The sequence below is a fragment of the Lampris incognitus genome, chromosome 12 (genome assembly GCF_029633865.1).
Source record: "Lampris incognitus isolate fLamInc1 chromosome 12, fLamInc1.hap2, whole genome shotgun sequence".
NCBI classification, from domain to species: Eukaryota; Metazoa; Chordata; class Actinopteri; order Lampriformes; family Lampridae; genus Lampris; species Lampris incognitus.
This window is the reverse complement of record NC_079222.1, coordinates 32428726-32456319: the sequence shown is the minus strand read 5'-3', so window position 1 is coordinate 32456319 and position 27594 is coordinate 32428726. Positions and strand designations below refer to the sequence as shown.

The 27594-nt window shown below is 43.2% G+C and overlaps 1 protein-coding gene across 1 annotated transcript in view; it reads left to right on the top strand.

Annotated features, from left to right (window-relative positions):
* ppp1r26 (protein phosphatase 1, regulatory subunit 26) overlaps positions 1 to 26282 on the top strand; it is a 32012-nt gene extending 5730 nt beyond the window's left edge. Inside the window, exons 2-3 of the mRNA XM_056291082.1 lie at positions 17866 to 21184; positions 25606 to 26282. Coding sequence (XP_056147057.1) covers positions 17931 to 21184; positions 25606 to 25636 — 3285 coding nt within the window. The 5' untranslated portion in view covers positions 17866 to 17930 and the 3' untranslated portion in view covers positions 25637 to 26282. The remainder of the gene's footprint in view (positions 1 to 17865; positions 21185 to 25605) is intronic.
* Positions 26283 to 27594: the final 1312 nt, after the last annotated feature.

Below are 27594 nucleotides of genomic sequence, written 5' to 3'. Positions count from 1 at the left end.
CGCTTAAACTGGTTATTTTGAGTCTTTCATGCATTCTTCTTCTTCTTTTGGCTTGTTTCCTGTTTCACAGGGGTCGCCACAGATTTCATTTCCATCGGTACCCTGTGAGGGCACAGCACCAGTGGCAGTCATTGTTAACCCTGGTCTTGACCGAGCCGAGTCTTTCATGCATGAGAAATTAGAAGTATATAACTAACCAAGGTAATTCAGGTAATCTAACGTTAAAATGCCTAAAGAATTTTTCTTTGCTGAATAGAAAGCGCTACAGTCCATGAATACTGGGATGGCATCCAGCGCTTTACCTGTGCCCCCGTCCATAGGGTTGGTTGTGTCAGGAAGGACATCCGATATAAAATTTTGCCAGTCAGTATGCGGATTGACAAGACCATACTGGATTTGTCGAGGCTCTGTACCGGATCGGTCAAGAGCTGGGTGCTGTGCCCTCACAAGGTACCGATCGAAAATGTAAAATCCGCTGTGGCAACCTGGAAAAACGGAGTAAGCTGAAAGAAGAAGATGCTGACTATTAACATGTCTGCTCCAAACATGAAAAAATCTGCCTCTGAAATCACCTGATAACCTAAAGTTGCATAGGCTTACTTTTGTTTTTAGGCCTTGACCTACTGTTGTTACTTTTGGCAAAGCCAACTGATGTCATTTTAACCTAAAGTAACATGGAGTCTATTTTTAAATTCCGTTGTGAAGCTTATGAAGCATTTGGTATTGTGTCACTGTACAATAGCTGATGGTAGGTCACTGTCTCTTTCAATTTAATTGAAAATACATGATATGAAATTAACAAGTATAGACTACACATGTCAATTAGATGGTCATCTGGGGGATAAAAAAAACTTGACCTCACCGTTGTTTCAGTCAGACGTCATAAAAGTTATTAGCTTTATTACCTGGCGAGGAGAAAACCAGCCAGTACTGCATCTCTTTCCGTTCCTTTTGAAGCTTTCGCTTGTCTCAATTTCTCAAAAAAATTCACAATGTTGACCTGAAGGCAAGATTTGTCCTGTTCCTTGTTGTCCGTAGAGCATTTATATTGTTGCAGTACTCCACATCGCCATGGGTGGCACCTGCCATCATGGATTGTATTTTTTAAAGGAATCGAGTGCTTATAATGAACATATCATCCTGGGAGGATACCACTGTTTCCAATGCAATGGGGGGCAAATCCACAATCCTTGTTCAGTACAACAAAAAAAAGCTCTCAATAGTTAAGCCAAAGCTAACACGATGCTACAATAGTCTATAAAGGTAAATGTTGGTGGTCATTTTAAAAAATAAGTCATTTTTTACCATGCTACTTCCTGGAAAACATCGAAAAAGCAATCACCAGCAGGAGTCGTCTGCTTTAACACAGTAAAACAACCACTAGGAGGGAATTTAGGGATTAAAGATGACTGTAAATTTGCTCAATGACCGCTCAAAAGAAATGGATGGATGATAAAATGAAACCTATGTGCTATTGTTGGGCAATATTGACAATCAAATGTCACAATATTTTTGGTCAAATACTTGAATATCAGTAATGTGATGATATTTTGGGGAAGACAAAGTCAGTAGGAGCAAGACGGAATACATATGTGTGAATGAGAGGGAGGACAGCGGAATGGTGAGGATGCAAGGAGTAGAGGTGATGAAGATGGATGAGTTTAAATACTTGGGGTCAACTGTTCAAATGAACGGTGAGTGCAGAAGAGAGGCGAAGAAGCGAGTGCAGACAGGGTTGAGTGGGTGGAGAAGAGTGTCAGTAGTGATTTTCGACAGAAGGGTACCAGCAAGATGGTTGTGAGACCAGCTATGTTATATGGTTTGGAGACAGTGGCACCGATGAAAAGACAGGAGGTGGAGCTGGAGGTGGCAGAGTTGAAGATGCTAAGATTTTCTTTGGGAGTGACGAAGAAGGACAGTATATTAGAGGGACAGCTCAGGTTTGAACAGTTTGGAGACAAAGCAAGAGAGGCGACATAGTATATCAGTCTATTCTTGTAGTTGGCAAAACAATAAGCCGATATTCTCAAAGTGAACATATAAAACTTAAAGCTGCTTTGGATAGAATTTTTATGTGATTGCATCATCCTCGAATATTTTTTGTTATCGCATGTAGGTTCGTCTGTAGAAAAATGAAGACAGTTGGAAGGAAAATTGGTGTATTCTGCATTTAGTTTTCACTATGTCCCTTGCTTGAATCCCCACCAATAGTGCCGTACTGCTTTACAGCACTATTCATTTCTTGCAAATGACAGTAATGCGTGATTTACTAACGTTAGTTTTTCATTGGGATAACTTTGGTTAGCAAAGCTTTGGGACTCGTAGTCTAGTCTCACGTTAGGCTAACTAAGATAGCAACATAATTAAGTAGCTTTACAGGTCGCTGACTCGGCTAAATAAACCATGCATGCCCTCACACAATTACAGACATGGCCAACATTCAACAAGTCCTCCAATCCATACGACCACATAGGTAATTTTCCTACCCTGCAACGCTGCTAATTATGAAGTACTCATTTGAGGACAGCGGGACTTTATTGTTGTTCATGCAAAGTGAAGGTGTAAAAGTAAGTAATTAAGCTTGGGAAGATTTGTGAAGAAACCAACAATTTACAAGGGTATAAATAGTTTATGCACACCCCCATCTCTTGGCTCATCGCATTTTTGGTAACGAAGGTCAAAGGTCATATGAGGACGAGGCACCCGAGACATCAGATTGTCATTATTTACACGACCGCTAGAGGTCACTTAACTTTAAAACGTAACTATAGGTCGTAATAAGCTGCTTGTACAAACGACCTATGGGGTTGTTTTTTGGTGGAGGACAGTCTCCCAACACTGGTCCAGAAATTTTTTTTACAAGGCTTTGGTAACACAATTTGATACCCTCAGTGGTGTTTCACTTAACTGCTCCATGTTTAGGTGAAATAAAGCCAGCTCCACATCAGTCTTTGAACTCCTTCAGCTCTTGGAGCTCTCACCAACAAGTGAACATCCGACAGAGATTTCCTCTCATTTTCAATTGTGCCCTGTGACCCTCCCGCTTTACTTTTTTAGCCTCCTCTAGTAGAGGCTGCTTCTTCATTTTTCTTGTTGAGGTTTCTGCTGTCCTCCCTCTTTCTGCTATGACTATTCATAGCTTCAGTGCAAGCAGTCAACAAAGTTGGTGTTACCCATCTGTTGTCTTACTGGACTGACTAACAGTACTTCTTTTTTTTCTTTTTTCCCCCCCTTTTTCTCCCCAATTGTATCCGGCCAATTACCCCACTCTTCTGAGCCGTCCTGGTCACTTCTCCACCCCCACCCCCACCCCCCGCCGATCCGGGGAGGGCTGCAGACTACCACATGCCTCCTCCGATACATGTGGAGTCGCCAGCCACTTCTTTTCACCTGACTGAGGAGTTTCACCAGGGGGACGTAGCACGTGGGAGGACCACGTTATTCCAACCAGTTCCCCCCTCCCCCCGAACAGGCGCCCTGACCAACCAGAGGGGGCGCTAGTGCAGCGACCAGGACACATACCCGCATCCGGCTTCCCACCCGCAGGCATGGACAATTTTGTCCATAGGGATACCCGACCAAGCCAGAGGTAACACAGGGATTCGAACTGGCGATCCCTGTGTTGGCAGGCGACGGAATAGACCACTACACTACCCGAACTCCTGACTAACAACACTTCTGTCATAAAGTAACAAACAGGTGTTACACCAAAATCTGTGCCCCAGCAGATTTTTTGAACCTGCTTTTAAAACACACTATTTCAGACAGGATATGGCAGTTAGATAAGGTTAAGTTTAGGCATTAGGTTGGAAATGTTAATTTCCAACCTAATGCGTAACGGGTAACGTATTACCCATTACCCGTTAATGGGTAACGGGTAACGTAGCGGTCTATTCCGTTGCCTCCCAACACAGGGGTCGCTGGATCGAATCCCCGTGTTACCTTCGGCTTAGTCAGGCGTCTCTAAAGACACAATTGGCCATGTCTGTGGGTAGGAAGCCGAATGTGGGTATGTGTCTTGGTCACTGCTGTAGCGCCTCCTCTGGTTGATCGAGGCACTTGTTCGGGGGGGGGGGCTGGGGGGAATAGCGTGATCCTCCCATGCGCTACGTCCCCCTGGCAAAACTCCTCACTGTCAGCTGAAAAGATGCGGCTGGCATCTCCACATGTATCGGAGGAGGCATGTGGTAGTCTGCAGCCCTCCCTGGATCGGCAGAGGGGGTGGAGCAGCGACTGGGACAGCTCGGAAGAGTGGGGTAGTTGGCCGGATACAACTGGCAAGTAAAAGGGGGGGGGATCCTCCCAAAAAAAACAAAAGATTAGGATTTACATGTGGGAGGCGGCCAAAATAGCACATTTTAAGGTCAGGGTTGCATAATCTGACAAGTCACAGGTTTTGATCGCGGGGACACAGGATGAAAACTTTTTTCTCATCTTTCTGAAAATGAACCTAAGTGAGATCATAGGATATTCAAGGCTGGACACAGTCACATAAGAATTCTCCACATAGCAACTTTAATGGGAACTCCAATGCAGTCCCTCAGTCCCCAACTGACTTTGAGAGGGAGACGTGCAACAATGCAGAATGTTCCACTACAAAGCTGTTGCTCAAGTTGAACATTCTTCAACTCGAATGAGTGACTATTTTCCCTCACTGGGGCGAAAATGCAGCTTGTTGCACCATATTCGCTCTTTCCCTTTGTCCTGTCACTGATTCACGACCACTCTTGCCTTCAACTTAATAGAGGCCATATTTTCAAATGATGGGGAGCTATAAAATAGGGAAAAGGATTTGGCCATGATTCTGACCTTGCGGTATTATTACTGTGCAAGTAAATTGCCTTTTCAGAGCTCTGCGGTAACTTCTTTTCCCAAATAGTAGATGTGCTGCTGAAAAAGAATTTAGGTGCACACAAAGAAATTTAGGAACACAGTGAAAAATGTTCCAGCAAAACAGTTTGTTAGATAGTCATATCTGGATTGCAGTCCAAGACCAATATTGTTGAGTCACTGCAGCTAAATGTTAGCAACCCGAATCAGCTGTGTTTTTGTTGTCTTGAACACACCTCATTCCTCTTGAACAGATGGACTTCAATCACAGAGGCTGTTTACACCTGGCATTAACATGTGTCTTCCAAGTGGACAGTTCTAAGTACACGTGTGAATGCAGTCAGTGCGTCTTGAGATCCAATTTCTACATCGCATTTGAAGTGTAACCGCACGCGCCCCAGGCCGCATTAAAGGACCGCCTAGTCAGCAGGATGTGATTTTTTTTTTCTGTTTACCTCATCTGTAATTTCTTTTTTTTTCGTTTTTTTACCCCCCCCCCTTTTTTTTCTCCCCAATTGCACCTGGCCAATAACCTCACTCTCTGAGCCGTCCCAGTCACTGCTCCACCCCCTGTGCCGGTCCAGGGAGGGCTGCAGACCACCACATGCCTCCTCCGATACATGTGGAGTCGCCACCCGCCTCTTTTCACCTGACAGTGAGGAGTTTCGCCAGGAGGACGTAGCACGTGGGGAGGATCACGCTATTCCACCCCAGTTCCCCCTCCTCTCCAAACAGCGCCTCCCCTCCAAACTAGCGCCTCTTCTGGTCAGTCGGGGTGCCTGCAGCGACCAGGACACATACCCACATCTGGCTTCCCACCCGCAGACATGGCATGACATGGCAAATTGTGTCTGTATGGGCTCCCCAATTGTATCCAGCCAGGCCACCCTCTTGGCAGAGGGTGGCTAGAGTCCAATGGCATGGAAAACCAAGACGATTGGGGACCACCCTCTGTTGCAGCCTTCATCCACCTTCACTGCCGTTGTGACCTGGAGATATCTTCCACCAGTTGAGCCGTTGGGGTGTTTGTTGGATCGCACTTTGTCTGGAACCTCCGCCTTGACCTATCTGCCTTGGGTGACCCTACCAGGAGCCAAGCTCCAGATGGCATAGCTCTTGGGATCATCGGTACACGCAAGCTTCTCCACCATGGCAAAGTGTCGATCCAGGAGACCTCCAGCGTCCAGCCTAACTACCGTGTTCTCAGTGGTGTCAACATTATCAACCACAAATGTACCACTTTTAACAGTTATAACCGGTACTTAACAGCATATACTATATTGCTCTATATATTATATATACTATACTGTGAGCAATATAGTGTGCAGTGTTAAGTGCCGGGAGGATTGCCGTGACTTGTACATTGGGGAAACCAAACAGATGCTGGCCAAGAAGATGGCACAACACAGGAGAGCTAACACGTCAGGCCAGGACTCCACAGTCTACACCCATCTCCAAACCAGTGGCCACTCTTTCAAGGATGAGGATGTGCACATCCTTGATAGGGAGGAACACCGGTTTGAACAGGGAGTCAAAGAGGCCACGGCAAGTTGCATATGAAACTGATCGTTTTCGGTCGTTATGTCACTGTATTGTTTATGAGGGTGGGGACACCTGCAGTCAGTTGAGACTGAAGAGGTCACATAGATGAGTGATGAAACGTTTCTGTCAAAAAATGTTGTGTCCAGAGAAACTGGTTCAACTCTCTGTGATTGCCTCAAAGGAAGACGGCATAACCTATACATGTTTTGGCTTGCATAACGTCAGAAGGATACACAACAAAGAAGTTCAATAACTTGTAAGCATACAAGTCTTGACCCTTCTCTGCATTTATTTCATTTCTCCATCTCTCCCTTATTGCTTTCCTGTTTTCACTGTATTTTGCACCTCCTCTCCTCTTGCATTCTCTGGCGTGGTGTCTCTCCCCTCCTCTTCCAACTGCTTATTCCAACAGTGATCATAAATCCAAACTTGAAACACAATATAATCAAATTTACTTGAGTCACATTCTTTCTCTCCCTCTCTCTCTGTCTCTCTCTCTCTCTCTCTCTCTCTCTCTCAATTCATCAGGCAGGGTAACTCGTCTTTCCTCGTCTTTCTTGGTGCTGTGATGTCTCCCACCTTTCCTACTACAAAACATAGGCTATGTCATGTAGAACATGGCCTCCCTTTAAACTTCCCTCAACAAGTCAGTACATTGTGATATAAAGACTGCATTAGGCTCATGCTTAAACCCCAAATAATGTTATTAACTAGATGGTTTTTCATCAAATGCCACCAACATTGTTAGTCCGGGTAGCGTGGTGGTCTATTCCATTGCCTGCCAACATGGGGATCACCGGTTCGAATCCCCGTGTTACCTCCAGCTTGGTCGGGCGTCCCTAAAGACACAATTGGCTCTGTCTGCGGATGGGAAGCCGGATGTGGGTATGTGTCCTGGTCGCTGCACTAGCGCCTCCTCTGGTCAGTCAGAGTGCCCTTCGGGGGGAAGGGGGTGGACTGGGGGGAATAGCGTGATCCTCCCACGCACGTGAAACTCCTCACTGTCAGATGAAAAGCAGCGGCCGGCGACTCCACATGTATCGGAGGAGGCATGTGGTAGTCTACAGCCCTCCCCGCATCGGCAGACGGGATGGCGACTTGGAGAAGTGGGGTAATTGGCAATTGGGGAGAAAGGGGGGGGGAATCAAAAAAAATTTAAAAAGAAATATTGTTGCTGAAAGTAAGATGTGTCAACAAGTGTTGCAATTTGTCATCATAGCTAATTAGTGGACAAGTAACTGGACACATTAGCTAGGCTAGTTGGCTACTGGTCCTCGGTCAGTGCCAGCAGTGTTACTGTTAATTTGTACCTTTGTTATTTGACACGTGCACAAACTCCATGTATTTAATCCCTATCTTTAAGCGACTCCGTGCAAACAAGTGAAGCAGCGATTGTTCGTTGAAATGTGCGCTCACTTTGCTGTCTCCCTCCCGCTCCCATCTTCCCTGATACATCTGTGTTGGCTGTCTATTATTCCCCAATCTCCGCTCTCCTTTCTCTTTCCCGTCTTTGTAAGCGGTTTGTCCTCTCCTGTCCTCCTCTCTATGGTCCCATCCTGGTAGTAAAAGATTTCAATAGTAAACATAATTTATCCAAATCAAATAACTCCTCCCTGTGGACACACACATATATCCTCATCATCATCATCCAGTTTACTACACATTTAGTGTTTAATAAGATGCAAGCGGACTACAATGAATAACTCTGGGTTTTTTTTGCCATTGAGGGCAACCTTATCCACAAAGGGCCAGTGGGGGTGAAGGTTTTTGTTCTAACCAAGCAATTACACACATGTGTCACCTAATCAAGTCCCTCAGCAAAGACTGTACTGGTTGATTTGTGGGATCAGGTGTGTAACTCCTTGGCTGGGACAAAAACCTTCACCAACACTGTCCCTTTGTGGATAAGATTGCCACCGCTGCCATAGACTGAATGTTAGCTATGTGCAGCAGTAACGAGCTAACGTTGCTAAGGTTGGAGAACCAGCGTAAGGGGCAACAACGAGGGATGTCATAAACTCATCTTCTTCTTTTTTTTTTTAAATCCCCCCCCCCTTTTCTCCCCAATTGTACTTGGCCAATTACCCCACTCTTCTAAGCCATCCTGGTCGCTGCTCCACCCCCTCTGCCGATCCAGGGAGGGCTGCAGACTACCACATGCCTCCTCCCATACATGTGGAGTCGCCAGCTGCTTCTTTTCACCTGATAGTGAAGAGTTTCCCCAGGGGGGACGTAGCGTGTGGGAGGATCACACTATTCCCCCCAGTTTCCTCTCCCCCCTGAACAGGCGCCCTGACCGACCAGAGGAGGCGCTAGTGCAGCGAGCAGGACACATACCCACATCTGACTTCCCACCCGCAGACATGGCCAATTGTATCTGTAGGGATGCCTGACCAAGCCAGGGGTAACAAGGGGATTCAAACCGCCGATCCCCGTGTTGGTAGGCAACGGAATAGACCACCACGCCACCCAGATGCCCCGTCATAAACTTATCTTACCTAATTGCTCAACTTCACCTAACTTAACTGCTTAACTTCTATTCACCACAATTTTGTCAACATTTATGTTCCACGTTGTATTAACAGTCCTTGCTTTCCCCTGCCTTGCCCTTCACTAACCTGAAATAGGCAGAGTCTCTGCTGCTAGAGCAGCACTCTGACGCCAACTCAGGTGCATCTCCTGCAGCGAGCTGACTGTTAGACACTAACATGTCTAATAGTCATGTTAGATATGTTAGTTAGGAGGTCTAACAGTAGAACATGGTTTTTTTTCTGTGGTCTGTGCCCAGCACAAACTGGGCAGCAGCGGTGACGTAATGGGATTTTCAAAGTGAGAGCAATGGGGAAGGAAAGCACATTGTTTTAATAAATCTGGGCTGGACAAAATCATTCAGGGCTGTTCCCAAAACAGTCAGGCTTAAACCCTGAATGTCTGCCCCTGATGACACCTATGACTGTAATGCCGCATGGTATGAAACAGGCATGGTGCTATCATCATAAGAGAAGTATCCGTAATCAGCCAAGTACAAAGACTGGAAAGAGACTATATAGTTAGTCAATACCTCAAATCCATGCATTAGTCAAATGTATGACGTTATACGTCACAAAGCTAAAAATCAGGAGAATGCAGGAAGTATTGTTAAATATCTCTGATGAATTGCAAATGTGGCTCTGAATTCTAAAACATAACACAAGTGGAATAAATTGTTGACCAGTCCAATTGCTTCACTGAAACTATCAAGTTTCTTATTTAGTCAACTAAAGCTGGTGTCCATAACATTTCTCCCTTAATAAATTGTTATTTTATCCATCTGGAGTTAGGTTACATAGCACTAACTGGCAACTTCATTGGAATTTTTTTGGTCGAGTTGCGCCCGCTCATGCAGCGGCAAACGCATATGAGCTCGAAACAACTCCAGCAGGAAAAAAGATTGAAATGTGATGTCGATGTAGCACAATGTTTCTCTCAGACAAACCATCAATACAACTGTAGAACAATGTGGTGACGTTGTTTAATGAATTTTAGACTGCCTTCATTAGCTTCTGTCGAAGGATGGTATGTTGACAAGGCTGCAGACTTTTTACTGGTGAACTGAGGGCACATGAGCCACAATGGCTGCTACAGCTTGTTTGTAGCCTGAGAAAAGCAGTGTCAACGGGTCTATTTCTCTCTGGCTCCAACATTCAAGTATGTTGGAAATCATTTCAACTGTAACAATGATTGATTGACCGACAGAATCTCTACATCGTCATCACATTTCAGGTGGATAAACTTGTTTTAACTAGTTCGCTGCAAGGAAAATTATCTGTTGACAGTCTGAGTGAAATAACAGCAAAAGTGGCATATTTTGTGTGTGTGTGTGTTTGTGCGCTGTCATGACCCTGCTGTCAAAAACTTGGAACCAGGTTATCAGCTGGAGTTATTATGCCAATCTGTTTGGTGCATTATTTGTATATGGATCAGCAAAATGCCCGCACATTGCATCATGCATACATTAATATGGTTGACACTTTGCGCTCACTAGTGTTGCACTTCACTATTTGTGTTATGTGTATGGTATACTGGCGTTGGTGTGTTGTTGGTTTTTGCTTTATGTGTACGGCATATTGGCCTTTATGTGTTGTTGCTGGTATGGTACTTTGCAAAGAGACAGGCGAAATAATTATTTTTCACCGAGTGGCAAAAGTGCATGCACCAGTCCTGTGGCTATAATGCATGCTGCTTTTTGTAGATTTACGTGTTTAAAAGCAGTGTGTGTCCTGTTTTGCAGTTTGAATCAATGAATTGTTTGTTTCCTGGTAACTAAAGATGTTCTTTTGTGATTGCGGCAACAATTATTAGGCAGCTCCTCAGTCAGTGCTGCCCAAAACATTGTTGCTTGGAAACTAATGTGTGTATCCTCAGTTTGTGTTTACTAAACATAATCATTAATAAAGAGCTGTGAGGGGGATGTTGTGTCTGTCATTCCTGTTATTAGCCTGTGGAGTTAGATTATGGGCCATAGACTAGCCTATGCAATGACAGTAGAGTCAATACATTCAAAGGTAGGTGTACAGTAGGCTACACACCCTCTGGACAATATAACCAACATGTGCAAGGAATCTCAAATGGGTTTTTATCTTTGGTAACGCTTAAATACTCTAATGCATGACTTTGCTCAATAGGTAATGCTGTAATGTAACAAGCTGCTTTTAATGGCAGTAACTTAGTAATGTAACAAATTACATTTTAAAAATAATGTTTCCCAACACTCTACTTCTTCTTGTTTTGGTTGCACCAGTTGGGGGTCGCCACAGCGGATCATCTGTTTCCGACTCTTGCTATCCTCTGCATCTTCCTCTGTCATGCCCACCTGCATGTCCTCCCTCACCACATCTATAAACCTCCTCTTTGGCCTTCCTCTTTTCCTCGTGCCTGGCAGCTCCATCTACAGCGTCCTTCTCCCAATATACTCTGCATCTCTCCGCCGCACATGTCCAAACCATCTCAATCTCACCTCTTGCTTTGTCTCCAAACTGTCCAACTTGAGCTGTCCCTCAACTATATTCATTCCTAATCCTGTCCGTCTTTGTCATCCCCAACGAAAATCTTAACATCTTCAACTCTGCCACCTCCAACTCCGCCTCCTGTCTTTTCGCCAGTGTCACTGTCTCCAAACCATACAACATAGCTGGTCTCACTACCATTTTGTAAACTTTCCCTTTCACTCTCACTGGTACCCTTCTGTGAAAACAAAACACTCCTGACACTATTCTCCACTCTGCCTGCACTCTCTTCCTCACCTCTCATCTGCACTCCCTGTTACTTTGAACTGTTGACCCTAAGTATTTAAACTCATCCACCTTCACCACCTCTACTCCTTGCATCCTCACCATTCCGCTGTTCTCCATGTCATTCATGCATGCATATGTATTCCATCTTGCTCCTGTTGACTTTCATCCCTCTTCTCTCCAGTGCATACCTCCACCTCTCCAGGCTCTCCTCAACCTGCTCCCTACTCTCGCTATAGATCACGGTGTCATCTGCAAACATCATAGTCCACGGAGACTCCTGCCTGATTTCGTCCATCAACCTGTCCTCCACCATTCCAAACAAGAAAAGGGCTCAGAGCCAATCCTTGATGTAATCCGACCTCCACTTTGAACCCATCCATCAAGCCTACCGCACATCTCACCACTGTCATACTGCCCTCATACATATCCTACACCACACTTACATGCTTCTCTGCCACTCTCGACTTCTTCATATAATACCACACCTCTTCTTGCGGCACCCTGTCATGTGCTTTCTCTAAATCCACAAAGACACAATGTAACGCCTTCTGACCTTCTCTGTACTTCCCCATCAACATTCTCAAAGCAAACACATCTCTAGTGCTATTTCCCAGCATGGACCCATATTGCTCCTCGCTAATCATCACCTCTCCTCTTAACATATTTTCCACTACTCTGTCCCATATCTTCATGCTTTGGCTGATCAACTTTATACCTCTGTAGTTACTACAGCTCTGCACATCATGCTTATTCTTGAAAATCAGTACCAGTATGCGTCTTCTCCACTCCTCAGGCATCCTTTCACTTTCCAAGATTGTGTTAAACAATCTAGTGAAAAACTCTACTGCCATCTCTCCTAAACATCTCCATGCCTCCACAGGTATGTCCTCTGGACCCAACTGCTTTCTACTCTTCATCCTCTTCACAGCTGCCCTCACTTCCTCCTTGCTAATCCACTGCACTTCCTGATTCACTATCCCCACATAATCCCACCTTCTCTCTCTTGTCATTTTCTTCATTCATCAGCCCGTCAAAGTTACTCCTTCCACCTTCTCAACACACTCCCCTCGCTTGTCAGCACATTTCCATCTCTATCCTTCATCACCTTAACCTGCTGCACATCCTTCCCAGCATGCTCCCTCTGTCTAGCCAGTCGGTATAAGTCCTTTTCTCCTTCCTTAGTGTCCAACCTCTCTTACAACACACCTTTTCCTTTGCCTTTGCCACCTCTCTCACACCTTACGCCACATATTGTACTCCTGTCTACTTTTTCATCTCTCCAACTATCCCACTCCTTCTTCGCCAACCTCTTCCACTGTATACTTTCTTGTACTTCCCCATTCCTCCACCAAGTCTCCTTGTCTTCCTTCCTCTGTCCACATGACACACCAAGCACCTTCCTAGCTTTCTCCCTCACTATTTCTGCAGTAGTGGCCCAGCCATCTGGCAACTCTTCACTACCACCCAGTGCCTGTCTTAATTCCAGCGTGAGCTGCACACAACAGTCTTCCTTCTTTAACGTCCACCATTTGATTCTTGGCCCTATCTTCACTCTCTTCCTCTTCTTGATATCCAAAGTCATTTTACAGACCACCCAGCTATGTTTTTCCCTGTCTGCATCTTGCAGTCTCCAATCTCTTAAAGGTTGCACCTCCTGCATAAGATATAGTCCACCTGTGTGCACCATCCTCCACTCATCACCCTGTGTTCCTCCCTCTTCTTGAAATGTGTTTTCACCACAGCTATTTCCATACTTTTCGCAAAATCCACCACCAGCTGTCCTTCCACGTTCCTCTCTTTGACCCCATACCTACCCATCACCTCCATTCCCTTCACCAACATTCCCACTGAAGTTTGCGCCAATCACCACTCACTCCTCCTTGGGTACACTCTTCAAAACTTCATCCAACTCAGTCCAAGATTATTCTTTTCTTCCATCTCACACCCAACTTGTCGGGCTTATGCACTAATAACATTCATCATCACACCTTCGATTTCCTCTTTCGTACTTGTAACTCTGTCCGACACTCTCTTCACCTTCAACTCACTCTTGACAGACTGTTCTTTCAGAATTACCCCTACCCCATTTCTCCTCCCATCCACACCATGATAGATGAGTTTGAACCCACCTCTGATGCTCCTGGTCTTAATCTCCTTCCACCTGGTCTATTGCACACACACAATATATCTACCTTCCTTCTCTCCATCATATCAGCCATTTCTTTCCTTTTACCAGTAATAGTGCCAATATTCAAAGTTCTGACTCATCTCCACTCTCCTACCCTTCCTCTTCTCCCACTGCCTCAGGACATGCCTTCTCCCTGTCCTTCTCCTTCACTTAAAAGTAGCATAGTTTCCACTAGCACCCTGCTGGCCAACAGTACCGGAGGCAGTCATTGGGCCTCGACTGATCCGGTATGGAAATTTGATTTATGATCTACATATTTGATTTGATTTTATTACATTCCTATGGTCAGGGGACATGCGCCTGTGCATTCATCCCTGTTGATACAGCATGAGCCTCAGCTTCAAGAGAGAGAGAAAGAATGCCTCTGCCTCAACATGTCTACTACTGACAACAACAGTGTGTCATCTTTAGAAATAATACCTCCACGCCTTATACTGGTTAACAAAACAGACTGCTGAAGTCTACTGAGGGACAACTTTGTCTACAGAGCTGATGCTAATGGCGAACCCACTGGCATAATGAAGCTTGTGTGCAAAAGGTACCATAAAACAGTGTCATTCAAGGGAGGAAACACTTCAAACCCCATCAAGCACCTCAGTGGCAGGCACCAAGACCTCTTCAAGGAATACAAAACATGACTGACAGGTTAGCAAATAAGCTTGCTGGCTAGCCAGCTGATAGGATGGCAATGAGCTGCTAAATTATGCAATAGGTAGCGTTAGTATACCAATGTCATGCCTACCCTGTATTGTAAATAACATGACAAGCATATTAGAAAATGTGAGCTCCAAAAAGATAAATGTATTAATCTACAGTTATTTGGGAGTCTCATTTTGGTGCTTTTAAAATGGTTAAATCACTAAATAGCATAGGGCTACTACCTACATGACACCTCTAAACTACTATGGCGCTATAGTGTCAGACAGAATGGTCAGTATAAAAGGCAGACTCTCACTGTAAATTTAGTGGACATAACATTGTCCATAGTGAAAATAATGCCCCTGGCTAAAAAATAATAATAATAAAAAAAAATGATTGGATTGCTTGAGTAACGTTTAAGTGGAAATGGCCTGTCGGTAGAATAAAGGTTTTTCATTTTGGAAATACTCATATTCATATATTTTTTTCCAGTTTAATATTGTGTTGTTCTAACACTAGAGACATTTCAAAAGGAGGCTAACCAGGTCCTTGTCACTTCCTGTAATTTGTCATGTAAGCTACACAAGGCACGGCATTGGTGGGTGCTCTTTCCCCCGCCTTAGGAGACTAGAGCAAGCACAGGCTCCATTCACTCCAATGAGAGAGTTGGAGGTTTTATGTGGCTATTATTTTCTTTACCATAGAAAGTGAGGTAAATATCGGACCTTCCCTTACAAGTTGAAGTTGTTTTGACCATTTGACACTAAATCGACATTTTTCTGACTTGTAGATCCAGCAAAAAACAAGTTTGTTTGAGACTTCTCCAGCAATCTCAATGTTACAAGGTTGTTAATAAACTATGAATTCGAAAATGTGATCAACCCCTTTGGACTTGCTGTTTCTGAACTATTTGGGATCTAATATCGAAGCAGTATTGTTTCAGTTTAAATTATCGTTTCGGTATTGAGTATTGTGGTACTAGAATAGTTTATTTCTTTCGTTTCCGTATTGAGTATCGTGATACAGGAATAGGTATTGGTATCAAAGTCAACATTTTTGTATTGTGACAATACTGCTTCCTTAAATGGATAAAGGTGCTCTATGCTGCCCCAAAAGCCTCTAATTACAAATGGCAAAAAAATCTCCCATCTTTCCACTTGAATGAGGCACTGCACAGGGCTGCCCACTATCACCTTTACTCTGCATTAGCAATACAGCCACTTGCAGAGGCCATCCGTATAGATCCTAACATTAGGGGCATTCAAACAGGGGCGAAGCAGCACAAAATATCATTGTATGCTGATGAGCAATTACTCTACCTATGTAATCCTGCCAGACCTAACTGATTTATTTAACTTATATGTTCTCTACATTCTCTTGATTAAAAAATTAACAACTCAAAGTTTGAGGCATGTCTCTCTCCAAGCAGGATCCTTGTGTACCCACTGATGTGTCTCCTCTATGCTGGTGTTCATCAGGGTTTACTTATTTAGGCATCTGTATTACCCCGTCTCTACCTGATTTGTATCAGGCCAATTTTACTCCTCTATTCCGCCATATTAAGTAGGCTCTCACCCATTGGTCCCGTCTCCCTATGTCATTGCTGGGGAGGGTACACCTATTTAAAATAAATGTTCTATCATGCTTACTGTGTCTACATCAAATTGTCCCTATATTATTATCGCGTAAATCACTATCAGAGTTGAATAGTGCTGTAATAGCCTTTCTATGGGGAAACAAAGGGTTGAGACTAAAACTGGCCTGCCTACAGCTTCTGCTGGAGAAGGGTGGTTTGTGATTTAACTGTTCCTAACATTAAATTCTACCAACTCTCATGTCTCTGCAGATATATTTGAGACTGGTTTCAAGAAGACCCAAAGTGCGCATGGCTTAATATTGAATCAGACCCAGTATCCCCTATACCTCTGAAAAATGTATTGTACACTTCCAGGAAGTGGGTCAGTTTAGCTGTTAAGAGTGACTTTCTGTTACAAAATACTCAAAGTTTGGGGGCTAACTAGGAAAATAGAGGGCTTGGACAAAACTACATCCCACCTGATGCCCCTATACTCTAACCCAGATTTAACCCCTGATCTAGAGCAGAACTTTCTATGTGTGGTCTGATAAAGGCATTAAGACACTGGGAGACATTGTAGAAAATGGTTCAATCATGACTTGATCAGTTAAAATATAAGCACAAAATCCCAGCCACCGATTTTGTTAAAAAAAAATTTTAGGTACTTGGTTATGCAATTATGTGGTATCCACTCTCAAACAGTCTCAATACTGTGGTGCAATCTTTACTTTAGAGCAAATATCCATTAATAGCGGGGACTAAACCAAATTAGTGACACGATTCTAAACAGAATGAGAGAATGAATTTGGTGTTGCATTTGCAGATAAAGAGTGGGATGATGTGTGGCTCAATCTTTGTCTATTGTACCGCTAATAGAGCAAAAGAACTACAATTTAAGAAAATCATGGACTACATATTACCCCAGTGAAATACAGTAAAATGATCCCAACTCTATTATAAGTGCAAGATTAAAGAAGGCATATACATTCACTGTTTACTAGAATGTGTATATATTTACAAATTCTGAAAAGATGTTCTTAAAGAAATCAGTGACATAATTGGTCAAATGGTGAACATTTCTCCATCATGTATTCTTGGTATAGATAATTCCCCAAATATTCCTCCAAATTCATTAAAACTCCTGAAAATCCTCCTATTCTATGCTAAGAGATGCATTTTATTAAGGTAGGTGTCAGACAAACCCCCTAACATCACACTGTGGATAAGTACTGTGCTAGAGTTCATGCCTCTTGAAGCTTTCAGCTTTTATTTAAGTGAAGAACCTTTTCCTTTTTATAAAGTGTGGAGTCCTTTTACAACTTACTTAGGACGTGATTGTTTATGGACGAAATTAGCAGGGCTCTGTGGTCTGACATGGGTATGGTACATGTTTTATTTTCAATGCATTGTGTTTATACAATGCATTGAATTTTTGCGGCACGATGTCACAATGGTTAGCGCAGTCGCCTCACAGCATGAAGGTCCTGGGTTCGAGCCCTAGGGTAGTCCAACCTTGGGAGCCTCCCGGGTCGTCCTCTGTTTGGAGTTTGCATGTTCACCCTGTGTCTGTGTGGGTTTCCTCTGGGTGCTCCGGTTTCCTCCCACAGTCCAAAGACATCTAAGTCAGGTTAATCAGCTGTACTAAATTGTTCCTGGGGTGTGTGTGTGTGTGTGTGTGTGTGTGTGTGTGTGTGTGTGTGTGTGTGATAATTGTATCCATGGATGTTTATGTATTACCAGTAACTGTATGTACTGCAATGTTTGACTAGCCATAGGTAATTAAAGTAATTCTGAAACATTTTCTTTTGTCTTCTCAGATCAAATAATTTGATTGTGACTGGAGGCAACACTGCTCCCATGGTCCGGAACCTAACTCACTAGAATGTTCTTGATGAATGTACCTACAGTTGCAGCAACTGGCTCAGAATGGATAACTGGTGGCCCACCTCAAGGCTATAGCCTTCCACTCTTCAATGACTCTGATACTGAGTTGTCAGGCAGTGGCCCACCTATCTCGGATAAGTTGGAGATGCTCATAGACAGCCTGAGGAGCTCCCAGTTATCATCTAACATGGACTACGAGATTGAGGGAAATGCACCATCTGGACAAGAAGTTCACTCCCAGTTCTGCAAGGTTGGGATGGGTCCTTTTGTTGGGCCCATGTCCAACACCAAAGGTCCCACAGAAAACCAACGTGTAGACATTTCTTTACCAGTTAACTGTGAAAGTCAGGGATCTGACAGTGATGATTCTGTAGATCGAGGAATTGAGGAGGCCATACTGGAATACCTAAAGGAAAAGAATGATCACAAACGCAAGGCAGAGCCTTCCACCAATGTTCCCCTGCCATCCAAAATTCCCAGGAAAAACCCACTCATTCCTGAGATTTCTAAACAACATTCCGACACTAATAAGGTTTTAACTGCCAGCAACCATTTTCTGAAAAATGAAGTCGAAACCCCAACAGCACCTATTCTAACCATGAAAAAGCATATTAAAAAAAAGACTCCCTTCAATGAGAATCCTGTGAATAAAATGAACACAAACAATGGTGCAATGACAAACAGTATATCAACAAGAGAGCAAATGCAATACTTCCCCAAGACAAACTGCATTAAAGTAAATTACCCTGTCACAGTCGAGGGTCAGGAAGATTCACCTGACTCTAGTAGTGATGATGGCATTGAAGAGGCCATTCAAAGATACCAGTTAGAGAAAAAAGAGAAGCAGAATAGAAGTATGGAAGCTTGCGAACCCCAGAGATTCAAAGAGGAGTTAGAATCAAGCAGCGATGATGGGATTGAGGAGGCTATTCGCTGCTACCAGCTTGAGCAGCAAAAAGGGAAGAGCGTTTTCAAACCGCTCTTTCATAAGCAAAAACATATAAGTCAGTCAACACTGCACCCGAGTGAGAGTACAAGCACAGATAACTTCAAAAAACACAAACTAAGAAAGAAAAAGAAAAGAACAGCGAAGAAAGTCAGCGTTGTTCTTCCCCCTTCATCTTTTTCCAAACCCAAGAGTACACTCATAGGTACCGCCAAATGTAAAGGAAATGGGGCACCTTCATCAGAAGTAGAACCTTTGAGGGAGCAACACATCCCAGCTACTCCCAAAGTAAATACAACCACAGAGCTAATTTGTGCTGAGGCAATTCTTGACATTTCGAAAGCTGTCATGCCAGCAGCATTTGTCACTAATGTTGGCCTTAGTGACATTAATCCCACTCAACCCTTATCACATCCTTCTAACTTCCTGGATGGTGGAAGTGATGACAGCTCTGTTGATAGTGAGGATGGAATTGAGCAAGAAATCAGAAAATTCCTTGAACAGAAGGCCCAGATGCACAAACAACCACCCAACTCTGCTGCGATCACTGCGGAACCAGATAGCATGAAAGAGCCAGAGAACGTGAAGACAAAACAAGATGTACTGCAGAAGAAAGCTGGGAGGTTGTCTTTGACAGCGAAAAGAAAAAATAAAGAGGAAAAGTGCAATATTTCTAAAGAGCCAGTGATTGATCACAAAATTAATGAAAATATGGTCTTTAAATCTTTGCAAGAACACATAAAAGGATCCAGCTCATTGGTATATTCCGAAAGGATAGAAACACAACCATCAGCTGAATTGGAAAAAATGGAGCGAAGTGGGGACAAAAGCAGCTCCCTGGACAGTGATGAGGACCTTGACACAGCAATAAAAGACCTGCTTAAGACAAAGAAGAAGTTAACAAAAAGGGAAAGAGATATGAAGCTCGAAACAAGATTCAAGAATGCAGATCTTCAATTAAGAAAACCTTTGCAGGCAAAAACAATCAAGACAAGTCCTATTTCCAAGCATGGCGGTTTAAAAAAACTTCACAAGAGCAGATATGGAACTAGAGAAAACTCTAAATTGAGCAAACAGAGCATGTTACAGTTCAAAAAAAGTAACAAGAAAAGTGAACAAATCATCCAGATGGCAGACACAGACAAACAGAAAGGAGCAGAGGATAGAGACTTTCAGATGCAACACAATAACCTGGAAGAAAACAGTTCAGTAGACAGCGATGACAGCATTGAGCAAGAGATCAGAAAGTTCCTGGCTGAAAAAGCTAAGACTTCTACTACAGCAAAAACAAAAGAGGAAAATCTGCAGAGCAAAGGTGCAGTTGAAGCTTGTTCCCCATTTCCAGATACTGGTATTAAATTGGAAAATCAGCTGGCTGAAATTCCAAGAAATTTCACTCCTCTCTCTGAACCAGCTCTGCCAAGTCCTGAAAACAAAACATCTCACGATAAAGAAGAATTTCCAACTACACAGACTGCACTGCCCAAAACATCCAGTTCCCCTGCCACTACAAGTGCATCATCACCCTTCTCAGCCCTCTCTGACAACCCCATTCTCTTTGAGCCAGCAGATGGTGCTGGGGCAGCTAGAACAGAGAAAAGAAGGTTTAACATTAAGAGCAGCACGATTCAGAATTTAACCCCAGACATGGGGAGAGGTCAGCCCCATTTGAGTCCCAACATTGCCCAGTCTTACTTTAACGCAAAGTGGCATCACAGCCTGGGACCCCCCACTACTGAAACAAGGGGTGCATATTTTGGTGGAACTCAATTCCCTTTCACTTCATTCAGAAACAGTGAGAATGAATCAGCTGCCTTACCATGTCAAAGGGGGGACATTACCACCAAACCACAGACATCTGTCTCTATACCAGGAGCAGTAACATGGAGTAGCAGATCATCTCCATCTTTCCACAGCTCTTCAGAGAATCTTGTCAGTACTATGCCCGCTCCCACCTTTTTCAATCCTTTGTCTGCAGTAAGGCTGTACCAAGGGACGTCCTTCTTAAAGAGCATTGCACCTGAAGGCCACAGGTCATCAGAACCTAGATCAGAGCAGAATGAGGTTACAGCATATAATTCTAGCGAACAGGGTGCATTTGTTAAACTGGCCTCAAACAGGAGCACCCACATCCAGGTCCAAAGCAGGGAGATGAGCAAGAGAGGGAACTTGACAAGCAAGGAGGAAGAAGGGGAGAGCATGAGGACAGATGTACAGTTGGGAAGAGCAGAGAATGTTGTAGACAAGAAAGGTTCTGATTCAGATGAAAGAGGGAATCTGGAAACGAAGAAAGGGTTTTCCACTTTGTAAGTATAGGCTTACTTTTTCATTTTGGTTGTGTGGGATTTGTGTGGTCACAGCATCAAAAACAAAGTTTTGTGATTTAACGACATGACTGGTCCCTCTTAACAAATATCTCGTTAACAGTGTTAATTCGAATTCATTTGTCGGATTCAAGGGAATGTTTTCACATCGTACAATCCAAAAATGAGCATCTTCTATATTTATACATTTGAAGCTTTGTAACGTAACCAGCTTTGACTATTGGACATAAAGTCGATAGTCTGGTCATCTAAGCAGTGCAGACTATGATCTCGATATTTTCAATCTTAATGATTTTATTAATGAAATCAATCACTTTGTAATGCCTTGATTATACAGGTTGCTAACATGTTTACTAAGCATTAGTTATGTCTTTATGCATGCTCAATACTCCAGGTAAGGAAATCACAGTACGTTGAATCAGTTCATCTGGACACAACGTTTGTTGGGAGAAATGTCTCATCCCTCATCCAAGTGACCTCTTCAGTCTCTTCAGGCCATCTATGTGAAGAAGGAACAACCATCCCTGAACTGGGGGGGTGGACTAAGAGTACATCTGACAGCATCTTAAAAAGCTTTGCTTGCAACCATTCCCCACTCCTCTGTAAATAGTACACATGGCCATTGAAACTCTAGTTAATGGTCACGGTAATTTGCATATGAAAACCGATCGTTGGTTTGGGTCGTTATGCCACTGTATTGTTTATAAGGGTGGGATACCTGCAGTCAGTTGAGACTGAAGAGGTCACCTAGATGAGTGATGAAACGTGTCCAGATGAACTGATTCAGCTTTCTGTGGTGACGACGCCACAAACGCCAGCCTTTCTTTTGTGCCAGCATACCATATCATTGTACCCTTTAAGCAATACAATCTCTTTTTAGTACTACGAGCTTACAAAAGATTTGCGACCATACAGATACACTTTGCTTTCTTTCCAAAGTTCGGTTTTTGTCTTTTTCTTTCCACAGAACCTTTGAAAATTATTAAATATAGTTTAAAAAAAAATGCCACGCAATCTACCAAAAAGGACTTGGGATATCTTTTAAGAAAAGAAAGTCAAGGCAGTCTTGCATGCCAAAGCTTATTGGTATGGCTACTTGTGATGTCTTGGAATCGCTTGCCGTCATACCTTACTTTCGGTGGTGAGTCATGCAATCAGATATACTCAAGAAGTGCAACTGAAAATTAAAGCGGCGGTAAACCTTATTTACACGTGTCTTCATGCATGCCCAATAATCCAGGTGACAAAATAACAGGAAGTTGAATCGGTTCATCGGGACACGGTGTCTATTGAGAGAAACGTTTCGTCACTCAACTAACTGACCTCTTCAGTCTAAACTGACTGCAGGTATCCCCACCCTTATAAACAACACAGCGGCATAACAACTGAAACCAACGATTGGTTTCATATGAAAATTGCCACGACTTTTCAATGGCAATGTTGTACTATTCACAGAGGATTTGCGAATGGTTGTAATCAGATAATTGAAAGATGGCGACAGATGTGGATCGGGGAAACCAAACAGACGCTGGCCAAGAGAATGGCACAACACGGACATGGGGGCTCAGGCCAGGACTCTGCAGTCTACACCCATCTACAGACCAGTGTCCAATCTTTCAAAGATGAGGATGTGCACATCCCTGTTAGGAAGGAACGCTGGTTTGAACGGGGAATCAAAGAGGCCATCTATGTTAAGAGGGAAGGACCATCCCTGACCTGAGAGGTGTGGGGGGGGGGGTAAGAGTACATCTGTCACCATCTTACAAGGCTGTGATTGCAACTATTGCCCAGTCCTCTGTGAATAGTACACATGGCGTTGGTTCGGGTCGTTATGCCACTGTATTGTTTATAATGGTGGGGATACCTGCAGTCAGTTGAGACTGAAGAGGTCACTTAAGTCATGTCAGTTTTATTTCTATAGCCCAAAATCACAAATTACAAATTTGCCTCAGTGGGCTTTATAGCAACACAACATCCTGTCCTTAGACCCTCGTGTCAGATAAGGAACAACTCCCTAAAAAGACCTTTTAACAAGGGGTAAAAATAAGAAGAATCCTCAGGGAGTAGACCAGAGGAGGGATCTCTCTCCCAAGACAGACAGACATGCAATGGATGTTGTGTTTACAAAATTTACAGAATACAAGATTGAAAGAGGATAACAGAATTATAATGGAATTATTAAATATATGAAGAATATGAGGAGGAGGACGCCAAGCAGTGTCCAGATGCCACCGGAACAGCCCAGGACCCGAGCCAGGTGACCACCATCACCATGTAGACAACAAAAAAACAAAACACATTGGTCACACCTCTGAGTGAAAGAAGGATATAACACTGAAACACGATAACAAAATTACAAAATTATATGGATTTATAAGATGAATAAAAAGAAAATGTGATGAGGGAGATGCCAAGTAGTGTGCAGGTGGTGACCAACATCACCATGGAGACCTGGGAGGAGGACGGACTGCACTTGCACACAAGAGACACTCACATCACACCATTCCCAGTGATGAACAATGAATGAAATGATTCAACTTTCTGACTTATTTACAAGTATTTGAGCTGAAATTATGTCATTACGAGCCTAGGATGGTAAAATTTATCCCCCCCCCCCAAACTTGAAAAACTGTCAGACATTCTCTGGATAATTTGTCTCTAAAGCCGTTGTGCCTCTGACCATTGCAGTCCTTTTGTTACAATTTCATTTAGCAGACACTTTTATCCAAAGTGTCACCAACCATCTTTCCAGTGATTAGTTTCAATATTGGTTGCAAGTATAAAGGAATTTAGTATTATACTGTTGTTGAAGCCATTGTAGAGAAGTCAAAGAAAGGTGCATCAGTTCATCTGGACACAACGTTTATTGACAGGTGTGTTTAATCATTCATCTAAGTGACTTCTTCAGTCTAAACTGACTGCAGGTATCCCCACCCTTATAAACAATACAGCTGAATAACGACTGAAACCAACGACCAGTTTCATATGCAAATCGCCGTCATCATTAACTAGAGTTACAAAGGTCATATGTACTAATTTGGGAATGGTTGCAATCACTGCATTGTAAGATGGCAACAGATGTACTCTTAGACACCCCCCACCCCGGTTCAGTGGTGGTCATTCCCTCTTCACATAGATGGCCTCTTTGGCCCCCATTCAAACCAGCGTTCCTTCCCATCAAGGATGCGCTCATCCGTGAAAGAGTGGCCGCTGGCCTGTAGATGGGTGTAGACTGCAGAGTCCTGGCCTAACGTGTTCGCTGTCCTGTGTTGTGCCATTGTCTTGGCCAGCATGTGTTTGGTTTCCCCAATGTACAAGTCATGACAATCCTCCTGGAACTTAACAGCGTACACTATGTTGCTCTGTTTGTGCCGGGGAACCCGATCCTTGGGGTGGACCAGTTTCTGGCGCATTGTGTTTTGGGGTTTTGAAAGCAACTGAGATGCGGTGTTTGGAAAATACGCATCTCAACTGTTCACGACACTCCCGTCACATACAGAATCACCACTGGTTTACTCTTAGACAGCTGTTGTCTTTCTCCTCTCTTGGATTGGCTGGTGCACTGTTTGGACATTTCCCTGGTTTGGACAAACAACCAGTTAGGATAACCACACTTAACCAGGGCCTGTTTAATGTGGGATTTCTCCCCTTCCCCGGCTGCTGTGTCGGTGGGGACATTGTCAGCTCGGTGGTACAACGTCCTGATGACTCCTAGTTTGTGCTCCAGTGGATGATGAGAGTCAAACCTAAAGTACTGATCAGTATGTGTTGGTTTACGGTAAACATCAGCAATCAAATGTCCCCCATCACCAATTCTAGTCTCAGAAGGCTAACCCTACAGGTGCAGTGGCCACTCATTCAAGGACGAGGATGTGCACATCCTTGACAGGGAGGAACGCTGGTTTGACAGGGAGTCAAAGAGGCCATCTATGTGAAGAGGGAACGACCATCCCTGAACCGGGGGGGGGGGGGGGAGTACATCTGTCAACATCTTACACTGCTGTGATTGCAAACATTCCCCAATCCTCTGTGAATAGTACACATGGCCATTGTAACTCTATTGATTGGCCACAGCAATTTGCATATGAAACCGAGTGTTGGTTTCAGTCGTTATGCAACTATTGTGTATACAAGAGGTCACTTAGATGAAACGTACGTCAGTAAACATGTCCAGATCAACTGATTCACCTTTCTGGGATTTCCTTACCTGGATTATTGAGCATGCATAAAGACGTTCTAGACAAGTGTTTACTAGATATGTGGAAATGTAAACGTGGCGTTGCACCGGAAGTGAGCGAATAAGCTTCCACACTTTGAGTAAATTTTCTGCAGTAGCACTAAATGCTTTTGGTTTTCGGCATTGCACATTCAAGAACGCCTTTGCTCTCTTGTCCTCATAACAGACTCTACATTGGCGTTAATGAAGCACCTTGAAAACTACTTCAAAAAGGGTCTGTGGTCAACAGATGTGTGGTGCACACCTGTATCCTTTCTTACGTGTTAAGATCTTAAATTACATCTTCCAGTTAGGCTTTCTGTTCTGGACACAGTGCTCCAAACACTACCTGGTTTATAGTTAAAACATATGATTTAAATTAACAAGCCGCTTTTTGACAAACACAACGTTAGGCTTTATGACCTCTGTTCTATATGTTGTCACAGAGTCCATAGATTTCACACAGTAACTATAACGTCTTACTTGACCTGGCATTTAGTATATTATTTTTTGTCTGTCATATAGTTTTCTTGAATTTTCTATTTGAAAAAAAAAAGTTATTTATTTTTGTTTATCAGGAACAAATATGTACTGAACATGCTGTGCATCGCCAGTCTTTGTAAATATTGAAATAAAATGATTTTTCCCCCTTTACCCTTTCGAGATTAAAGAAACTTTTGCTGTATCTAAGTTTAACTGTAATAAAAAGTGGATTCAAAATGGCAGTGACTCATTATTAATAGTATTAGTAGTAGTGGTGGTAGTATTAGTAGTTATATCCAGCACTCGTGTCTTTATTTGTTTCCTTTTAGGAGGGGGGGCAGGTAAAATGTAATTATCATAAGCTCCTAGATCATTAGGTGATTACTGAGGAGTGGTCTGATGTTGGGCGGCACGGTGGGGCAGTGGTTAGCGTGGTCACCTCACAGCAAGAAGGTCCTGTGTTCGAGCCCCGGGGTAGTCCAACCTTGGGGGTCATCCAAGGTTGGACTACCCCGGGGCAACTCCCAGCAGTGCAACACAAAAAAACATATCCAAAATCTTTTTTGTGTTGCACTGCTTGGGGCTGGGGGAAATGACATTTCATTTCTTTGTGTATGCACGTACGTCTAAGAAATGACAATAAATTCAATTCAATCCCGGGTCTTCCTCTGTGTGGAGTTTGCATGTCCCCCCCGTGTCTGCGTGGGTTTCCTCCAGATGCCCTGGTTTAAAGACTTGTAGGTCAAGTGAATAGGACGCACTAAATTGTCCCTAGATGTATGTGTATGTGTGTGTGTGTGTGTGGGGGGGGGGGGGGCTGTCATGACCGGAATCCATGAATGCTTTCAAAAACGTATTACGAACACATAACTGGAATATAGTATACAAAGAAAAAGACACTGACAAAGCTTACCTAAACACAACTCATTCCTAAACATATTTCAATCCTTATATGACAAAATTTGCCCAGTAGCACAATTCAACAGTAAACAGAAATATAAAGATCGTCCATGGATCACAAAGAGACTACGTAACACTTGTCATAAGAAAAATTAGCTCTCTAAAGAATTTATAAAGCACACAACCATTGAAGCAGAAATAAAATACATGAAATATAAAAACAAGCTAACCAACATTATGAGGCTATGCAAGAAGGAATACTATAATAAAGAGTTAGAGGCCAATAAAAACAACACGGTATTATTAGAAACAGATATAGAGGCCCAAGCTGCCCTCGAATACTTTACAGATAATGATAAGACTATAAATAACATGTGGCCAATGGCTTCAACAGATTCTTTGTAAATGTTGGCCCGAAACTGGCAGGAAAAAATCTATGACACACAAACAATCACAGAGGAGAATGATGGTGAATATGGGGACAGAAACCCAAGTTCCCTTTTTCTTAGAGAGGTAGAAAAGAAGGAAATCTTGGACATTGTTAACACATGGGAGAAAAAGAAAATCTACTGACTTGAATATTGATAATAGTTGACAATAGTTAAGAAAGTAATCAAATGTATTGAAAACCACTAACCCACATATATACCATGACCTTTCAATCTGGTAAAGTTCCAAGCAAAATGAAAATCACAAAAAGTCATACCCTTATATAAACTATAGACTGATTTCATTATTGTCACAAGTCGCCAAAATAGTGAGAAAACCATTTGCTGCTAGACTAGACAAATTC